We start from the raw sequence: 21,362 nt of genomic DNA on the forward strand, positions 1-21,362 counted from the left end.
GCCTTGGAAACACTATGGGGCAGTTCTCCTCTGTCCTATAGGGTCGCTATTAGTTGGAATTAACTCAATGGCAATGGGCTTTTTGGTTTTAGGTATGCCTACTTCAAAAACAATTTACTATAATAATATTTTGAGATCCTGAAAGGAAAGTGGCAATATAAGTAAATAAAGCATAACAAAAGGAAAAATCCATTTAAATCAAGTGAATATATACACTTATGAATGGATATGTTGTATCAGAGCTTAAATTCTGAAGGACTTCATTTGTTGAAGGCTATTGTCTACAGTGGGACCCTTAACTCCATTTTGAGTCTTGATATAAGTCCAGACACCATTTGAGTTTTTTCTGACACCATTTGAGTTCTTTTGGACCCAGCAATGTGGGTGTGCATAGACAAATTCGGGAAAAACTTCAGGAAGGGTAGCTGAAAGTAGGTCATGCTCACACAGAGAACGAGGGAACTTGCCTAGGTGTGTCCTTTTCTAATTTTAAATTAAGGGTGGGGTCCTGGTGTTGTCTTGTAACCACCTTACAGCTATGACTCAGGCCAAATAGCCATAGGTCATTTCTGGACCACCACAGAGCCAAGCGGTCAAGCCCCAAAACAAATCTTGTAACTCTTAATCTTCAAATATGTACATATCCCAGTCATGGTCTTTTCCCTGCTTCCAATAATGAAGAATCAATCTGCCACCAATCATGATTTTGTGATGATTTCCTTTGTTTGCAATCATATATAATTAGTCCTATGGCCATGACTCAGGACTCCATTCAGCTTTCTGTAGTATGTACATGCTGATGGTTTCCCTCATCCTGGATGATTGTCTTTATTTTATCTTTGTCCTTTCTAAGGCTTAATAAAAAGGTCTCTATCGAACCCATTTGAATCTGGGGTCTTTTTTCGCTTAACACAATATCAAAGTATTGATATATGTAGTTAAAAGGTCAGTTTAACAGATGCTAAGGACAAGTAACTTCCACCCATTCAGGTTGTTTTTGCCTACTCTCCAAGTGCTACCACATTTTTATTGTTGTTATTCTTTCCAGTAATTGATTCTCATTTTGAACTTTATAGTAGGTAGCTCGACAATATATGATAAAGAAATTATAATAAACTAGCAGCTTGTGTGTACATTAGCATATTATATGTGATTTTAGATCATCTTAACCCACATTCTTCCTCATTAATCGTAATAAGAATTTTGATATGGTCTCATTTTATTTTTAGGCTATTCAACAGATATTCTCCACTTACTTATTTGCAGCAAATGCCGTGATGGCTGCCAAGTTGCCAGTTTTGGTCACCTTTCCCCCAAACGCCCCACCAACACGCCTCACGTGGCACATGACTTTGTTAGCTGGGATCTTCAAGGTTGAGGCAACTATATCCTGTAATGTTAACAGTTCTCATTAATCCAACCCATCTTCAGCAAAGATTTAATTGTGACTCACTGTCATACCCAAAATCATAAAAAAAAAAAAAAAAGTGTCTTCTGAAATGAGAGTGGGATAGCATTGTACTTTTTGATTCTTAAATGTTGTATATGAGATACAAACTGTTAGCTGATGGAACATATTGCCAGTGTAGAATGTGTACCTGACTGATCTCAGCAGTATTTGATTACAATGATATCACAAAGACCATTATTAATATTAAGCAGGACTTTCAAAGTTAGGAGCCCTTGTAGTACAGTGGTCAAGCACTTGGGCTGCTTAAAAGTTTGAACCCACTGGCCACTTAGCAGAAGAAAAGACCAGATGATCTGTTTCACTAAATATTACAGCCTTGGAAACCCTATGGAAACTAGTTCTACTCTCCTATAGGGTAACCTTGACTTGGAATCAACTCAATGGAATAAAACAACAATAAGCCTTTCAATGCCACCAAGATGGATTTGTACTAATAATTTTCTTTATTTTTTCTGTAAATTATATGTACGGTATTCCTACTGTTGTCTGCTGTTGAGTTGATTTTCACTCCATGACCCCATGTGACAGAGTAGAACTGACCCATTGGGTTTTCTTGGCTCTAATCTTTACTGGAGCAGACTGTCAAGTCTTTCTCCCATAGAGTTGCTGGATGGGTTCCAACCACCAAGCTTTTGGTTAGCAGCCGAGTACTTAACCATTTGCACCACCAGGGTACAGCAATCCCTAGGGACAGTGTTCCTGCAAGAGTGAGATTTTGTGGCCTTCCATGCCTCTCCCAGATTGGGCTTTTACCCTAGGTCTCCCCCGGAGCATGAGCACTTCTCACCTCCCACTTGATTACTACTAAAGTTGACCAGTTGGTCTTCCCAAATGCAGGTCTCTCTCTTCCTTGCCACCCTAATGTTTAGAGGTCATACCATTTAACAATTCAGTTTTATGGCTGAGGAGCCCCAGAATGATGAAGTGATGAGCCCAAGGGTACTCAGGGAGCAAGGAGCTGAATAAGACTGGAATGGAGTTCACCCAGTTCTTCTGAGAGCTCTACTTTCTGAAAGGTTCCATTTTCCATATTCCTGCATCCCTGCTTGCTCTGGTAACTCCACTGGCTCCTAATGCCCCACTGAATTAAGATCCCTCTTCTACTCTCTCTCCCTTTTATTCACTCTGATGCTTATACCTAGCCTCCCCTGAAGGCACCCTCCTTCCAACTTTGGTAGTCTTTGTCTTGCTCTTGCTTGCTTATATGTTTTCTGCCTAGCATACAGGACATAGGCAAGTATTCTTCCAGGCATAGATGGATCCGTAAACGAATGAATGAATGGTGATTAATCTTGCTGTGGAATTACGTTGAATTGGTCTCTCTTTTCCTCACCATCTGGACAAATTTCATTCTCACTGTAAATCTAAATTTATGACTTCTTCTTTAAGGGCCTTCTTGGTTGATTCTTGCACTCAGCAAACTACTTTCTCTAATTTCCTACACTCATGTAAATTTTGACTTTGTTGATTTGGTACTTGGTTGCATTCTGTCCAATACTGTTACCTAACTATTTCATGTACATTGTTGTTGTTGTTGTTGTTATGTGCTGTTGAGGCGGACCCAACTCATAGCGACCCTTCCTTGGGTTTCCGAGGCGGTATCACTACAGAAATAGACTGCCCAACCTTCCTTCTGAGGAGTGGATGGTGGGTTTGAACCACCAGCCTCCTGGTTGACAGTCAAGTGCTTTAGGCATTATGCTACCAGACATTAGTCCCTATGAATTTTGGAGGGTGGCCTCTCTTTTCTTTTGTATTTTTAACAGTGGCAAGAGTAAAGTGAAGGAGATCTGCTGATTCTATAATTAACTTTAAAAGTACAGAACCACAAACAAAAGGCCCTTGCTTTAATAATAGTATCCTAAAAGCTTTGAAATTGTATAGCTACTAGCACCAAAATGATCATGGCTATTAGTACCCAATACTTTCAGTTTCTGAAATGGTATTTTTGCCTTTTGTTGCTCTTGGTCTGTTTTGCTGGCAGAAACCATTCAGCTATATCCCCTCTACAACGGTCCCATATTACCTGAATGTATTTGGGAAACTGTGTAGAGACGTAGACATCCATTTCTTGATCCTCTCCTTTGGGAACCGCAAGCATGCTTTGGGTTTCCATATAAAAATGTTCTTGACCTCCCATATGTATCTCACCTGTTATAGAAAAATACACCTGAGACAAGGAGGCAGTCAGATAGAAAAGGTCACATACTCTCTGCTGTTATCCTATTAAGCAGGTACTCCACTAGCAGTGCTTCTGCTATGACAGCAGGCTGCCAGAGAAAGGCCATGAGAAATGATGCTTAGCTTTTATCAGACCTGCAGATTTTAAGTAGAGTTCTGTTGTCTGTAATACACTGAGTCATGGAGTCCTTGAGAAAGGAGCGTCACTCTCTAGAGTCAAGAAACTGTGGCAACTGATTTCAAGTTCCAGGACAAGATGGAGTAGATACCTTTGTCTTCAGCAGATCTACCCTAAAAGAATGGCTGAAGCAAATTCTTAAAATAGAAAGGAAATGATAAAAGAAGGAATATTGGAACACCAGGAAGAATGAACAATAGAAAGAATAAAAACATGGGTCAATACAATAGACTTTTCTTCTCTTAAGCTTTCTAAATTGTGCTTGATGGTTGAAGCAAAAATTATAACATTGCTTCGTGTAGTTCTCAATGTATTCAGGGGAAGTATTTAAGAAAATTATATTATAAATGGAGCGAGTGAAAGGATGTAGTGGTAAGTAACAAAGGCAATGTAAGGTTTCTATACTTTACTCAAGCTGGTAAAATAGCGATACCAGACTGTGATTCATATATGTATAAAATCTAACAGCTAAAGCTAGCAGTAAAAAATCTATACAAAGATACACTAAAAAACACTATTCATAAATACAAATAGAGTTCACAGCCAGGTGGGGTGGGGGAAAATGAAAAACAGAGAACAAACAGAATACAAGAAAGACCAGTTATCATGTTAGGTGGAAGGCAACACTTTTAAAAAACTAAAAACGTACCAGATAATAGTAACACGATTGTTTAAGGGAAATTCTTAAGGAAACCTTTTGTATTTGAGTCTGGAAAAAGACATAAGCCTCCTATCTTATCCAAAACCTGAGTAAAGAAAGAGTATGGAAGAATGAACAGATTCTGCCTCACTTAGGAAGTATAAATATTTAAATTTCAAGAACTAAACTTGATTTTAATTTAATCTTTTATCAAAGACTGTACATTGGAAAACTACCCTTGTTATCATTAGGCTCAAATTCATAGAATGTGGTATTAGCAATTCCATCTATCCACTCAAAATTTGTTCTGTTAAATATCCGCTTCATTTAAAATATGCAAAGCTAGAATATAAATAAACAGAGCTCTTCCTGCTTAACCCTGTGAGACAAACAATGTTTACAACCCCATTACACTGTGCTGCCCAGCCTCTCAACCCCCGTTCTAAGGTGTGCTTTCTTCAATAGAGAGTGTTGCCCTCAATTCTTTGGTTGGTAACCAATTTGATCAACTAATCCCTGAGAAAATTTTGGCCCATTATAGGGTTAGAAGTGATTCTTCCAGGCATAAAACCATTTTAATAAGAGGCCCTTAAAGACCAAAAAGGCAACAGTTTGTGGGGAAAATAATCTTGGTTTCAGGGCTTTCTTAGATGTCCTGCAAACCTGCCATAGAGATTGTCATCTACTACCACCAGTGTGAGGAGCTCTGGTGGCATAGTGCCTAAGGCATTTGTTCAAACCCACAGCCACTCCTCGGAAGGAAGGTTGGGCAATCTACTTCCGTAGTGATACTGCCTCGGAAACCCAAGGAGGGGTCACTATGAGTCTGGTCCAACTCGATGGCAATGAGTGAGACCTCCAGTGTGAAGCTCATCCTAGCTAACAGAATTTTTTTTTTTCTTTAAATTTTTATTGTGATTTGGGTGAAAGCTTACAGAGCAAATTCATTTTCCATACAGCCATTCATACACATTTTGTCTCATGACATTAACTGCAATTCCCCACAATGCAACAGCTCCCCTCCCACTTCCTCCCCGTAGTTACCTCTTCCCTGTGTCCTTCCCTCTCATGCACTCCCCCACCCCCAGCAGTCTCCCTGTACAAACACTGCTCTTCTGTTCTCCCAGAATCTAGCTAACAGAGTTTTTAAAAATATGAACAAGAGGCATAACGTAGAAGAAAGAACACTAACTTCAGAGTCAGGAAACACAGACTGGATTCCTGGTCACTGAGCCTGTCTGGCCTCAGCTGGCTCATTTGTAACCAGTGGTCTTTAACGTCCCTCCACTGCTTTGAATTGGGCGAGGGGCGGGGGGGCAAAACACAAACCAACAATAACAGCACTCCCTTCAGGAACACTGTTTAAGACCTGGTGCAATGCTAAACATATTTTATCTTTTAAATATATGTTTTCTCTTTGAACATCTATTTGTAAAGTATACAGTGTTAGGGCTAACACCTCTAGTTACCTCTCCTTCAAACAAATAGTCAAAAATTCTTAAACCAAATAGCAGTACTAGAGTAAGAAAAAAGTACCTCAAACATGTGAGTCAAGAGAATGAAAACTTAGTATAAAGTTTCTTTTTACAGGTTCCTGTATCACTTTTATACTTATTGATAGGGCATGCGGCAGGTAAACAAAAAACCAAACCCACTGCCATTGAGTCAGTTCTGACTCAGAGAGACCCCCCACTGGGTTTCCAAGGCAATAAATCTTTAAGGAAGTAGATTGCTCTGTCTTCCTTAGCGGAGTGGCTGGTGGGTTTGAACCGCCAACCTTCTAGTTAGTGGCCAAATGCCTTAGGCACTGCACCATCAGAGCTCCTTAAGCATCAAGTAACAAGTTAAAATTCAAGTAAGAGACGTTAATCACTTAAATGAATTAAGTAATCTATAGTATAGGTTGGGCAATCCTACTTCTGTAGTGATAACTGCCTCGAAAACCCAAGGAGGGGTCGCTACGAGTTGGGGCCGACTCTATGGCAAATAACAACAACAACAACATAGTATTATAAAGATATCAATGAAAAATGCAACAACTGAATTCTCACACAAAAACACACTATGGTAAGACCAGACATGAGTGGAGGAACCCCTCTAATATTGATATTTCCAAGATGCTCATGTCATAGACTCGCTATGCTAGGAAGGTCTTCCTCTTTCTCCTCCTCTCCTACAAATCAAACTTGCCATTCTAGGGATTGCCACATTTTACTTATCATTAAGAATCACCTACAGCACTACTAAATATTTGTTAGAACAGATTCTTGGGCTGCTTGGTTTCATAAGCATCCTCCATGATTCTGTTGTTGTTGTTATTTGCCGTCGAGTCAGACCCGACTCATAGCGACCCTCCTTGGGTTTCCAAGGCAGTATCACTACAGAAGTAGATTGCCCTATCTTCCTTCCGAGGAGTGGCTGGTGAGTTTGAACCGCCAGCCTTATGGTTAGCAGTCAAATGCCTTAGGCACTATGCTACCATGATTCTAGTAATGAGAAAAACTAGAAAACACGGGTTTGATAAACACCTGCCAGTGCATTAGCTCACTAACAGACAAGCTTTTCTACAGAACAACAGAAACATCTAAATTTAATGACAATATTATTGCTTTTAGGTACTGTTGAGTTGATTTGAACTCATAGTGACCCTATGGGACAGTAGAACTGCCCTAGAGGGTTTACTAGGCTGTAATCTTTAAGGAAGCAAACTGCTAATTCTCTCTCCCATGGAGCTGCTGGATGGGTTTCAACTACTAACCTCATGGTTAGCAGCTGAGTGCTTAACTGTTATGCTAATTGTAGCTCACAATTATTGATCTTTTACTATGTGCTCTGTACCAGACTCTGTACCAAACACACGTGTATTATCTCTTACAATTTTTATCATGGATCTTTGGAACTGACATTATTTTATCCATATCATTTTAAAATACAGGAAGTGAGCACTGAGAGGTACTTAGCCAAGGTTGCACAGCTTATAAGGCAGGACGCCAAGTGACAGTACAAGGTGTCTTTTCTATAGCTTCCAGATGACATTATCCAGTCAGCCCACGACCAGTTTCAAATTTAACACAGCTATGGAGTTAAAGATAAATGATGGGCTTAGAACTCAAGTGACTGGAGTGATGATTATATATTTCACAATTGTGTGTGTGTGTATTCAGGAATGGTATATCTTGGCACTCTTCCTGTACTTGGGATCAGGATTGGAGAGAAAAGTTAGGGTGAGTAATGGTAGTTTTTGACATGTACGAGAGACCAATATCCTAGAAATTCTCTTAAAGACAGACAATGCCAAATCTCTGCCCTGAGAGGTGGTGTAGGCAGCCGTCTCCACCCAGCAACACATCTGGGTAAATCAAAGGTCATGGCAGGCTTACAAAACAGCTTCCACAGTGTGGATGGCATAGATGAAGTGGAGAATAGGAAAAGGCATGGATTAAGATTTGCTTGTACAAGTGAACACTCATTTAACTGTATTTTGATTGTGGTGATGTTAATCTGTTATGGATTTAACTATGCCCCCCAAAAAATATGTGTTGTAAAACCTAATCCCTATACCTCTGGTGTGGTAGTGGGCAAGGCATTTGACTGCTAACCAGAAGGTCATTGGTTCAAACCCACCAGCTACTCCATGGGAAGAAGATGAGGCATTCTACTTCTGTAAAGATTTACAGCCTTGGAAACCCAGTGGGGGGTCTCTATGACTCAGAATAGATTCAACAACAGTGGGTTCAGTTTTGGTTTTATACCTCTGGTTATAATCCCACTTGGAAATAGTCTTTCTTTGTTATGTTAATGTGGCTGTGTTAGTGTAGGGTGTGTCTTAAATCAATCTCTTTTGAAATATAAAGAAGCAGATTAAGCAAGAAAGAAGACAGCGGAAGACAGATGCCAGACCACGTGAAGACCACCATGATAGTCACAGAGCAGAAACTGGAAAGAGACAAGAAGCTTCCCCCAGCACAGAGAGAAAGTGTTCTCCTACAGCCAGTGCCCTGAATTTGGACTACCAGCCTCCGAACTGTGAGAAAATAAATTTCTGTTTGTTAAAGCCACCCACTTGTGATGTTTCTGTTATGGTAGCACTAGATAACTAAGACATTATCCAACTCCCTGAATTTGTCAAGTCATTGAAGTACAATCAAAAAGAACAAATTTTACTATTGTTGTTGTTGTTTTAATTTTTTTTTAATTCTAAAAAACCAACTTAAAGAGAATTACAAAAAGAGAAAGGGAAAAACCTAGAATGAAACCTACAAGGATGGATTGGAATTGGAAATATCAGTATTAATTCCTGGTTTTATGTATGTATATGTGTGTGTGCGTGTGTGTGTTTTAGGTGTGTGTGTGTGTCCTTGGGCAGCACCGTTAAGTGGTAGGCTACTAACTGAAAGGATGGCAGTCAAATCCACCCAAAGGCACCACAGAAAAGAGATCTGGTGATCTACTTCTGAAAATCAGCTACTAAAAAATCTATGGAGCACAGTTCTACTTTGACACAGAGTTGCTGTGAGTCAGAATTGACTTGACAGCAACTAGCTTGGTTTTGGTTTATACAGATCTTTGGGTTTCCAAGGTGGTATCTCTACAGAAGTAGATTGCCCAGTCTTCCTCCCAGGAGTGGCTGGTGGGTTTGAACCACCAGCCTTCTGGTTAGCAGTCAAATGCCTTAGGCACTATGCCACCAGAGCTCCCATATAAGGCAGTATCACTATGGAAGTAGATTGTCCAACCTTCCTTCTGAGGAACGGCTGGTGGGTTTGAACCTCCAGCCTTCTGATTAACAGTCAAATGCCTTAGGCACTACACCACCAGAGCTCCTATATAAATAAAAAAGATACAGAAGTATAAGTATGTGTGTTTCCTAGTTCTGTTCACCGAGGGGCCTTGCATTTAATCACAAGAAAACATCAAACTCAAATCAAGGGACATTTTACAAAATAACTAGCCTGTATTCTTTAAAAAAGTCAAGGTCATGAAAACAAAGGCAAGCTGTATGATCCTGGATGGGACTCTGACAAAGATAAACAATATTTTTTTTTGCTATAAAGAATATTATTGAGACAATTGGAAAAACTTAATAATATCTGTAGATTAGATAATGGCATTGTGTCAACATTAATGGTCTTATTTTGATAACTATATGTTCATGTAGGAGAATGTCCTTGTTCTTACGAAATAAACATTGAAGTATTTAGGTAAAGAGGCAGTGTGTCTACAAATTAATCTCAAATGGGTCAGGGAAAAAAAGAGTGAGAGAATGATAAAATGAGTGTAACAAAATGTTAACATCTGGGGAATCTGGGTGAAAGGTAAAGGGAGATTTTGTACTGTTTCTGTAACTTTTCTGCAATTTTAAATTAACTGCAAAATAAAAAGTTATAATCATTTTCCTGGAAAATTATAATCAACTGTGTTCTAACAGGCAAATTGAATTTCAATTATATACATGTATACATAAAGGAAAAACACCTGGAAGAAGGGAGGGAGGGAGGAAGGAAAACAAGCAAGCATTAGAGACAGAAACATGGGTTTTAGAAATCCTAAAAGGCTGTCAGTTCTACTACCAGCTTTGTCACCTAGTAGCTGTTATACGACCTTGGTCATGCTTCTTAACCACCCTGACTTCAGTTTCTCAATTGGAAAGAGTAGGATAATAAAAACCCCTTGCAGAGTGGTTCCAAGCAAGTGTGTGTGTGTGTGAGTGTGTGTGTGTGTGTGTGTGTGATGGAGAAGATTACATCCATAACACCCAGGGCCTGGATGGTACAGGTGACCAGTGCCTGGGCGACCATGGGCAAGGCTTCCTCCTTGCCCTCCCACTCTGTCTCACTGGAAAATGTTTTTATGAGTGAGATACTTGTTTCTGAGGAACAATACCACCCCAAGCCCCTTCTAGGATGTTAGATGATTTCTAGAAGATAAAGGGAGCATTAAACTAGACATGTTTAGAAGGCTTAGAGGGTTGCTTCCTGTCCCATTCTCATTTCCAATAGTTTTACCTTCAAGAATTTGATCAACGACTTTAAACACTTCATCAACATTTCCATATTCCAGTTTCCTTTCTGGCTTGAAAAAGGAATTGTGTTGTACAGCCTCCTAGAAAGAGAACCAAAAAGTGAGGAAGCTGAGGCAACAGACCTCCTGAGCTAGGACAGCATTTCCCCAGCCACCCTGGAAATTCATGCAAAAGAGCATCCTACCCTAACAGCAAAGTCAAAAAATAAAATAAAACAAAAAATGGAGAGACTGGAACACTCACACACTCCTGGTGGGCTAGTAAAAGGTTGCAGCCACTATGGAAAACCATATAGTGCTTCCTTAAGAAGCTGGTAATAGAAATACCATATGATCCAGCAATCCTGCTACTAGGTATATATCTTAGAGAAATAAGATTCATGACACAAATAGATACATGCACACCCATGTTCATTGCAGCATTACTCACAGTAGCAAAAAGATGGAAACAACTTAAATGCCCATCAAAGGAGGAACAGACAACAAACTGTGGTACATACACATAATGGAATACTATGCAACATTAGGGAGCTCTGGTAGCATAGTGGCTAAGGCACTTGACTGCTCACCAGAAGGCTGGCGGTTCAAACCCACCAGCCACTCCTCGGAAGGAAGGTTGGGCAATCCTACTTCCATAGTGATACTGCCTCGGAAACCCAAGGAGGGGTCGCTATGAGTCGGGGCCGACTCGACGGCAAACAACAACAACAACAAATGCAACATTAAAGAACAATGATGAATCTGCGAAACATCTCACACTGTGGATGAATTTAGAGGCCATTATGCTGAGTGAAATTAGTCAATCACAAAAGGGCAAATATTGCATGAGACTATGGTTGCAAGAAGTCAAGAAAAAGGTTTCACCAAAAAAAAGAAAGAAAGGAAAACAGTCTTTGATGGTTACCAGGGGTGCATGGGGAAGGGGGGTAAACCACTGACTAGAAGGTAGATACCTGTTAACTCGGATGAAGGGACAGATTCAACCAAACAAACAAACATCTAAGGTTAGTTAATGCAGAACGACCAGTGAAGAAATCCTTTCAATCATAAATGTGAATGAGAAAATAAATAACACCATTCCAAAAACTCAATACCAAACTCACTGTCTTCAAGTCAATTCTGACTCATAGCAACCCCCAATGGGTTTCTACGGCTGTAAATCTTTACGGAAGCAGACTGCCTCATCTTTCTTCCATGCAGTGCTGGTGGGTTTGAACCACTGACCTTTTGGTTAATAGCCAAGTGCCTTAACCACTACCCCACCAGAGCTCCTTAAACAACACCATTACCAAAAGAAAAAAAACTACTCACTGACCTCGAGTTGGATCTGACTCATAATGACCCCTCTTTGGGTTTCCGAGGCAGTATCACTACAGAAGTAGATCGCCCAATCTTCCTTCCAAGGAGTGGCTGGTGGGTTTGAACCGCCAGCCGTCTGGTTAGCAGTCAAGTGCCTTAGCCACTATGCTACCAGAGCTCCCGAAAAACAGGATAGAAAATGCAATTTTCCAATTGGTTTAAGTCAACAAAAAACCCACAGGCATAATATAGTCTTTCATACTTATTTAAAATATGTCTCCAATATTTGCTTCACATTGTTGTTGTTATGTGCCATGAAGTCAGACCTGACTCATAGCGACCCCTCCTTGGGTTTTCGAGGCAGTATCACTATGGAAGTAGATTGCCCAACCTTCCTTCCGAGGAGTGGCTGGTGGGTTTGAACCTCCAGCCTTATGGTTAGTAGTCAAGTGCCTTAGGCTCTACGCTACCAGAGCTCCTATTTGCTTCATAGAGAATATAACTGTGAACCTGAGAGACTCTGGGAGTAGGATGCAGATAACTACAGAGAGTTATAGGATGTGTCCACCTTTCTTGGGTATTGTGGGGTTGCCCATTGAGCATTCTTACCTTCCCCTTCCAAGCAGTGCCTAGATCAATATTTGTTGTTGGTAATGCCATTGAGTCAGTTTTGGTTCACAGTGACCCTGTGTACCACAGAATGGAAACACTGCCTGGTCCTGCACCATCCTCACAACCACTTGCTATGCTTGAGCTCAATGTTGCAGCCACTGTGTCAATCCATCTTATTGAGGGTTCTCCTCGTTTTTGCTGACCCTCTATCGAGCACAATACCTTCTCCAGGGACCAGGACCTCCTGACAACGTGACCAAAATACGAAAGACCAAGTCTGGCCATTCTCACTTCTAAGGAGCATTCTGGCTGTACTTCTTCCAAGACAGATTTGGTCATTCTTTTGGAAGTCTATAGTTTATTCAATATGCTTTGCCAGCACCCTAATTCAAATGCATCAATTCTTCTGCAGTCTTCCTTATTCATTGACCAGCTCTCACGTGCATATGAGGCTACTGAAAATACCCTGGCTTGGGTCAGGGGCCCCTTAGTTTTCAAAGTGACACCTTTGCTCTTTACCATTTTAAAGAGGTCTTTTGTAGCAGGTTTTCCCAGTGCAATATGTCATCTGATTTCCTGACTGCTGTTTCCATGGGTGTTGATTGTGGATCCAAGTAAAAGGAAATCCTGGACAACTTCAATCTTTTCTCCATTTATCATGATGTGACTGATTGGTCCAGTTTTGATGGTTTTTGTTTTCTTTATGTTGAGGTGTAATCCATACTGAAGGTTGTAGTCTGCTCTTCATCAATAAGTGCTTCAAGTGTTCTTCACTTTCAGCAAGCAAAATTATGTCATCTGCATATTGCAGGTTATTAATAAGTCATCTTTCAATCCTGATGCTGCATTCTTCATATAGTCTAGCTTCTCACATTATTTGCTCAGCATACAGATTGAACAGATATGGTGAAAGTATACAACCCTGATACACATTTTTCTTGATTTTAAACCATGCAGTATCCCCTTGTTCTGTTCAAATGAATGCATCTTGGTCTATGTCGAGGTTCCTCATTAGCACAATTAAGTATTCTGGAATTCCCATTCTTCACAATGTTATCCATAATTTGTTATGATCCACACAGTTACATGCCTTTGTATAGTCAATAAACACAGGTAAACATCTTTCTGGTATTCTTTGCTTTCAGCATGATCCATCTGACATCAGCAATGATATCTTTTGTTCACCATCTTCTGAATCTGGCTTGAATTTCTAGCAGTTCCCTGTTGATGTACTGTTGCAACCGTTTTTGAATTATCAGCAAAATTTTACTAGTGTGTGATATTAATGATAATGTTCAATAATTTCCTCGTTTTGCTGGATTACCTTTCTTTGGTATGGGGACACATATGGGTTGGGTCAGGTGCATGTTAGTCTTTAAAGAGACATTTTTGCTCTTTAACACTTTAAAGAGGTCTTCTGCAACAGATTTGCCCAGTGCAATATGCCATTTGATTTCTTGACTGCTGCTTCCATGGGCTTTGATTGTGGATTCTAGTCAGCTGGCCAGGTAGCTACCTTCCAGTTTTCTTGGTATAAACGAGTGAGCTCCTCCAGTGCTGTGTCTGTTTGCGGAAACATCTCAGTGGGTATTCTGTCATTTCCTGAGCCTTGTTTTCTTTTCTTTTTTTTGCCAATTCCTTCAGTGCAGCTTGGACTTCTTCCTTCAATACCATCCATTCTTGATCATGTGCTACCTCCTGAAATAGCTGAACATCAACCAATTCTTTTTGGTACAGGGACTCTATATATTCCTTCCATATTTTTGATGCTTCATTCAATAATTTGTCCATAGATTCCTTCAATACTACAACTCAAGGCTTGTTTTTTTCCCTTCAGTTCTTTCAGCTTGAGAAATGCTGATCGTGTTCTTCCTTTTTAATTTTCTAACTCCAGGTCTTTGAAGCTATCATTATAATACTCTGTCTTCTCGAGCTGCCTTTGAAATCTTCTGTTCAGCTGCTTTACTTCCTCAATTCTTCCATTTGCTTTAGCTGCTCTCTGTTCAACAGCAAGTTTCAGAGTCTCTTCTAACATCATTTTGGTCTTTTCTTCCTTTCCTGTTTTTCTAATGACCTTTTTCTTTCTTCATGTACGATGTTTTGATGTCATCCCACAACTCATCTAGTGTTTGGTCACTAGTGTTTCATGTGTCAAATCTATTCTTCAGATGATCTCTAAATTTAGGTGGGATAGATCTCTGTTAGGTCTCAGCTACTCCCCACACAAGCCATAACTTCAAGGAAATCTGACCCCTCAGCAGTAGCCAATACCCCCTTCATTCCTTGGGGCAGTCATTAATTCATAAGTGGACATGTGACCTAAGTGGCCTAATTAGGCTGAGTCTCAGGATTCCTGCTGGGAACATTGGAACAGAAGTGTTCTCTCCTGCTCATTGGACATGAATAAGGAATGCTCACAGTGACTGGCTGCCATCCATGACCACAGGGAAATCAATTTGAAACAAAGCTTGTACTACAGGCAGCAGAGAGGCATAAAGAAACCAGGTCTTTGGTAACGTTACTGATACTACCACAGTCTGAGGTTGACAAATCCTCTAACATTTTGGAGTCACTTTAGGCAGATTGTCCTGTTACTGAAGTCAAAGCATTTTAACCCTTTGTGATCCATGGGATGTATAGTACCCACCTATGTTCTCTGCCTCTGGGGTTTAGTGGGAAGGTGGTATCCCACTTTTAGCACATGCTGCCCTATGGTGGGGGCCTGTATAAACGTGTGAATCTGAAAAAACAGGCCTCATCCCACCAACCCCCAGTACCAGAGACCCCTTAGAATATACGTGTCCTCTAATTGTATCAAAATACATATTACCCTCAAAAAATATTTTTTCCATTTCATTCAAAATGTCTTCCGTCACTGAAAACACATGGTTTGAGCAAAAAATTCAAAACAGAAAATAATTTGGTCTTGAAAGGGTTAACTGACACACCACTACCATGTGCTCTTCTGACCCCTGAATTGGCACCAGTACAGAACTCATTACCTCAATTGTTAGGATCAGTGGCTCCAAATCTTTGTAGACAATCTTCACTTGCTTAGCGGCTCGCTTTGCCTGGACCTCAGAATCCGCAATCACAGCGCAGATAAGCTGACCCACACAAAATACCTGCAAAAGAGCAGAGGCCAAGCACTAGGTCCTCCTCCTAGATTCATTTTCTTCCTCCCTCCTACCACAGAGCTGGACACACAGTAAATACCCATTCATATCTATATGTAACCATAACCACAGTGCTTCAGCTAACAAAGGCTTTGCTAGAGCAAGTGCATTTGTTACAGGTGGCCTGCTGGCCCCAGGCACTATAGGGGATTGAGATCTTTGAGCTCTTTTGGCTGAAGAGGGGCAAAAGTGATGTTGCCTCAAGACTGTAGCCTTAGACTCCAGACCAAGCTGATGGGGCTGCTCAAGGCCAACCTTCTTAGGAGAGCCTGTTACATGGTTTCACCTGTGGCCACCACACCACTGACCAGGGCCATCTGAGGAAAGCAGCACTTAGTGTTTCTGATGGACAGGGAGGACCAGGACGTCACAGCCCACAGAGGTGAGGAAGGGAGAGCAGCTGTGTCTTGCAAAGGGGAGTTCTTGTGTGACAACACAGCACTGCTGGTGAGCAAGTCTCTCACCACAAACTGGGCTGAAACATGGGGTTTTGTGAAAACACATGAAAAACAACTAGCTAAGACATAACTATGCACAAAGCATCCTTTCCCAGAGGAGAGAGGCTGACAGCCAGCGTCATGATACCTGCAGGTGGGATAGGCGCCTAAGGGATTCAAACAAAGACCAGAGTAGAATGCTTCTTGGGAAAGAGGATTAAGAGTTGTTGCTGTTAGCTGCTGTCAAGTTGGCCCCTGACTCATAGTGACCCCATGCACTACAGAACAAAAGGCTGCCTGGGCCTGCACTATCTTCACGGTAAGTTATGAATCAGACAGTTGTGATCTGCTGGCTGATTTCTGCAAGTCAATTGCCAGTTCTTTCTTTCTATTCTGGAAGCTCCGCTGAAACCTAGTCAGTATCACAGCAACTCACAAGCCTCTTAGTATCTTACGACAGACGGCTGGTAGCCGTGCATGAGGTGCCTTGGCTGGGAACTGAACCCAGGTCTCCCACGTGGAAGGGGAAAATTCTATCACTGAATCCACAAGGATTCAGCCCTGAATCAACCCTAGAGTAAGGGCAGAGAAAGGGAAAATAGGCTGCAGAAGAAGGCAGCACCACCACTGTTCAGTTTTCTCTCTCACCTATATACCAAGATCGCAATTCAAACTCAGTCATTTTAAAAAGTCTTCTTCCAAATATTACGCATTTTTCAGTGTGAGAATATATAGTAGTTTTAGAGTCAGAAAAAATGGTACTGAAAAAGTTTAATCTGGCAAAATAAAAAGTGTGTTTGTTGGGTGTGTGTAAGGGATGGAAAGATAGAAGAAATAAAAATGGCAAGATAATAATTGAAGCTAGGTGATGGGGGGTTGTTGTACAACTTTATCTGTGTACACCTGAATTTTCTATAATGAAACAATTTTCAAAAGGCACAAAGTGCTATACACAGTTGTAAAGAGAATTAAGGCAACCAAGGCAATTGCTCACAATGGCTCTGTTCTCTGTTCTTCAAAGTCGCGCCTGGTTTTGCCACTGTGACTTGTCACATTGATATGGCAGGAGCCCCTGAGACGTTCAAAATCCATAGAACACCTCAGAAAGCAGGCATTCTTGTGCAGCCCTGGGCAGCTTTTCTTGTTTGGATAACATTTACACAAAGGCCGTTATCTCTCACTGTCTTCTGCCAGTGCCAGGCAGGCCCGCCTCGGGGGAGTTTCAAGCTTGGGTTCGAACTCTTGGGCATCAAATTTTCAATTTTATCAACTAAGTCAATGAGTTCCAGAGGCAGGAACTATTTCAAATTGTGAAACTAAACACTGAACTGAGAAATTTGAGCTTATGCAGAAAACCTGTTGAACAATGCCTTTGATGAATTTTCTGATAATTTAAGACACAGTAGCTAAAGTTTTAATGATTTGAAACTTTCATACGGCAACAGTGCTATCACTGTTCCTCTGCTCATAGGAAGCAGTGTGGGGGCTACAGATGAGTCAGACACGGACCCTCTCTCAAGTAATTTTACTAGTTAGGGAAAATACATGAGTCATAAAAATAAATAAGCTTAATGCAAGGTAGAATGTCCATTAAAGTCCATTTTATCTTCTCCTCTGGACTGTAAGCTCCATGAGAGCAGGATCATAACCATATACAGTGACCTGTCATAGTGGGTGGTTGTTGTTGTTGTTGTTATGTGCTGTCGAGTCGGACCTGACTCATAGCAACCCCTCCTTGGGGTATAAGCCAAGGCAATATCACTACAGAAGTAGATTGCCCAACCTTCCTTCTGAGGAGTGGCTGGTGGGTTCAAACCACCAGCCTTCTGGTTAGCAGTCAAGCGCCTCAGGCACTATGCTACCAGAGCTTTTTAAAAAATGCCTATTGAGTGAATGGCAGTGTGAATGAATGAATCAGAATGACCTCAGAGGCAGAAAAGAGAACTTCAGGATTAAAGGATAAGGAAAAACTTCATGATGAAGATACTACTTGAACTTGGGCTTGAACTTCGGGCACAATGAAACAGGAATAATGGCGAGAGCTTTACAGGGGAGGGATTAGCAAATAAAGTCATCATTATTCTCTCTTCATTTATCTTTCATACTTGTTAGCAGCATACTATCTTACTACCAGAAAATATAAAACACCAAAAAAATTTTATATAGCTAGTCAACTTCTCCACTTATGCTGAAAATGAATATATTTGAATTCACTGAATATTAGGTATCATCTAAAAAACATTCAAAGAATATTGGAATCCTTTATGATGGGCTTACAGTAGGTGCTATCATTAAGAAATAAGAAGTACCATTAACTGAGGAAATTATTTTTTAAACAAAAAAGCAAAAATGAAGTACTTCATCTGTTGCCAGAAGTTTCTCAGGTTCGGTTAAAAGGCAGAAGGAGTTTACATCATGAAGGTGTTCTGCGGTCACGACATCCACCACACCTGGCAGGTTGCAAGCTTCTGATACATCAATAGACCTAGGTGAGAACACACACCGTTGGGTTCCTCAGAGCAGCCACACAGCCTGATGGGCATTGAGAATATGATTATTTGAAGAATAAGATGTAGAGAAGTAAGACATGTCAAGGAACTACTCCAATAGTTTTCTGTCAGAAAATTGGGGGAAAAAAATTCCTGGAACAATGAAGTTATCATATGGAGATACAAATTGTAGTAAATCTTACATTTCAATACCATTTCACCTCTAGTCTACATTGGAAATCTTCAACAAACAGCTTACCCTCTTCATAGAATTACTTTTTCATTCACTCACTTACTCACTGCCATTGAGTCAATTCCAACTCATGGAGACCTCATTTGGGTTTCTGAGATGGTAAATCTTTATGGAAATAGATTGCCCAGTCTTCCTTCCATGGAGTGGCTGGCTGGTGGGTTTGAACTGCCAACCTTCTTGTTAGCAGTCAAATGCCTGAGGCACTATGCCACCAGAAATGGGTACCTTTTGCCAAGAGTGTGACTTAAGTGCAAATTTCAGCCTTACTGGGTAAAAATGTTATTACTTACATAATCTTAGCATGAGCTCTTGAACTTGTTACGAAAGTCAAGAACAGTTCCTGGTCCACTGCCGGCATGTCATCACAGTAGATGGCTTCGCCTGTGGCATGCTTAATACCAGACAGATGCATGATGGGATGGCCAACTGGGTCTTGAGGAAGTTGCCTTGGGTCCACACTCTATTGAATAAATAACCAACATATAATTTTTATATTTGTATAGGGAAAATGGAAAAATATCATATTATACACCTTTCCCATAAGAAGTTAGCTATATAATTTACACACAAGCCAGAACATGTTTGAGAATGAAAAGATTAACTATTAATAATAATGCCAGGACAATAAGCCTAAACTGGGATCCCAGGCAAACTGGGATGCCACCTTATATATATTATTCCTTCTGAGGAAGGAAGACTAGGCAATCTACTTCCGTAGAGATATGCTGAAATTCTAACCCCTGGTACCTGTGAATGTGACCTTGTTGGTAAATAGGGTCTTTGATGATGTTATCGGTTAACATATCAGAGGTAATACCTGAATGGTGCCCATAAAAGAGAAAAAGAGACACAGAAAGAAAGACTTATGACACATAACCACATAACAATGGAGGTAGGCTGCAGCTGCAAGACAAGGAATGCTTGAGGTTACCAGAAGCTCTGAGAGTCATGGAACAGATTCTCCCTCAAAGTTTCAGGAGGAATTAAGACAGCCAACAACCTGATTTTGGACTCCCAGCCTCCAGAACTACGAGGCAATAACTTTGTGTTCTTATAAGCCACTCAGTTTGTGATATTTTGTTACAGCAGCCCTCGGAAACTAATACAGAGGATGTTGGGAAAAGAATTATTGGAGGTATGAAGAAAGAGGGAAAAGGGGTTAGGAGACATGATATAAGCAAAATTCAGAGATCATGGTGAAGCCGTAGCTGCCAAGGGGGCTGGTGATAGGAATATGGGAGGTAGAAGCTTCAGGGAAATTGCCAGCCAAATAGACACATGGCTACTCTCTAAAAGGAGACAACAGCTATGGGCCCAGAGCTCTGACTGAGGGCTGCCTGTTAAGCACTGATGGGCAACCCCATCCACAGCTCAAGTCAGTATTGTGTTTGCTGCTAGGGCTTAAGTCAGACTCTCAGGGGCTGTCTCCAGAAGAGTTAGAGGTGAGAGGCATACAGAAAGGTCGGCCATAGTGCTAATACTAGACAGATGCATGATGGGATGGACAACTGGGAGGCCCCATGCATGCTGGGAGGTGTGATGGGAGGTGTGAAGAAGGCCATGGGAGCCTCTCTTTCCTGCCCCATCTGCTGCCCCTCATGGCAGTTCACTGTGTCACATTTTAGTCCTGGATTAGGCTCATTCTTTGAGAAGAGCTTCACAGCACTGGGTTACACCATTCAACAGTAGGAAGAAAAAGCAAGTTAAAAACCTATACTTGGAGGTGAAAAAAAAAAGCAATAGAAGGTGACCTAGTTAAGGCATCTGAACAAAGAAAGGCTATATACTTTTGTATTTTCATGTTTACAATGTGTACAGAATATGTAGTCTGAAAAGCTATGAACAAGACATATCATCAATACATGAGATCTCTGAATCCACCTAAAATAGTATCTTATTTCAATCACAACTGCAGACTTTACAGTTTCAAAGTTATTTCTGATCTAATAAAATTGCTCCAAGGCCAGTCCTCTATGGAGTTGAAGGAAAAGATTCTAGCTATTTGGGATCCCACGGATCAAATAGCATATTTTATTTTCATGCAGAGGTATTGCTTCCTTTTTCCTTCTTAACTGTGGATTTAATTTATCAAATGACATGAATGGAGAAGGGCCATGGTTATAATGGAGACCCTAAAGTGACAGTGACAGTAGGTGTGAAGAACATGGTTCTCCAAGGACCTGGGCTGTTCAAGGAAACTGTGAGAATAGTGGTCCTTGTTCATTACCAAGCTATTTGAAGAACTAATAGATAAATATATAAGCAAACTTTCAGCTTGAGATAGAACAGAGATTCTCCAGATAGGGAAAGGTCTGGAATATCAGGGAGAGTGGCATGTGTCATTTGAAAATATGTTCAGCATTGTTATTGATTATTTGGAAAATGAAAAACAAACGAAAAGAAAAACTTATTGTCTTCATAGTACAAGTGACAAGAAGTAAAACATCAACCAAACTCTAGCTGATGGTTATATGCAGAAAGTAAAGTGATTTCTATAATTACCTTGTTATAAGATATATACTACTGTATACTTTCATATGGGAGCTCTGGTAGCATAGTGGCTAAGACACTTGCCTGCTAACCAGACAGCTGGTGGTTCAAACCC

At 40.7% G+C, this 21,362-nt stretch overlaps 1 protein-coding gene across 1 annotated transcript in view; it reads right to left on the minus strand.

Moving 5' to 3' along the window:
* The window catches only part of LOC103192306 (aldehyde oxidase), a 92,429-nt gene that overhangs the window by 32,196 nt on the left and 38,871 nt on the right, over positions 1-21,362 (minus strand). Inside the window, exons 17-22 of the mRNA XM_042783586.1 lie at positions 19,048-19,217; positions 18,374-18,500; positions 15,405-15,527; positions 10,476-10,572; positions 3,498-3,622; positions 1,257-1,390 (exon numbers count right to left, since the gene is read on the minus strand). Of these exons, the coding sequence (XP_042639520.1) occupies positions 1,257-1,390; positions 3,498-3,622; positions 10,476-10,572; positions 15,405-15,527; positions 18,374-18,500; positions 19,048-19,217 (776 nt within the window). The remainder of the gene's footprint in view (positions 1-1,256; positions 1,391-3,497; positions 3,623-10,475; positions 10,573-15,404; positions 15,528-18,373; positions 18,501-19,047; positions 19,218-21,362) is intronic.

The sequence above is a fragment of the Orycteropus afer genome, unplaced genomic scaffold (assembly GCF_000298275.1).
Source record: "Orycteropus afer afer isolate SDZICR_OR568_19922 unplaced genomic scaffold, OryAfe1.0 scaffold00002, whole genome shotgun sequence".
Taxonomy (NCBI): domain Eukaryota; kingdom Metazoa; phylum Chordata; class Mammalia; order Tubulidentata; family Orycteropodidae; genus Orycteropus; species Orycteropus afer.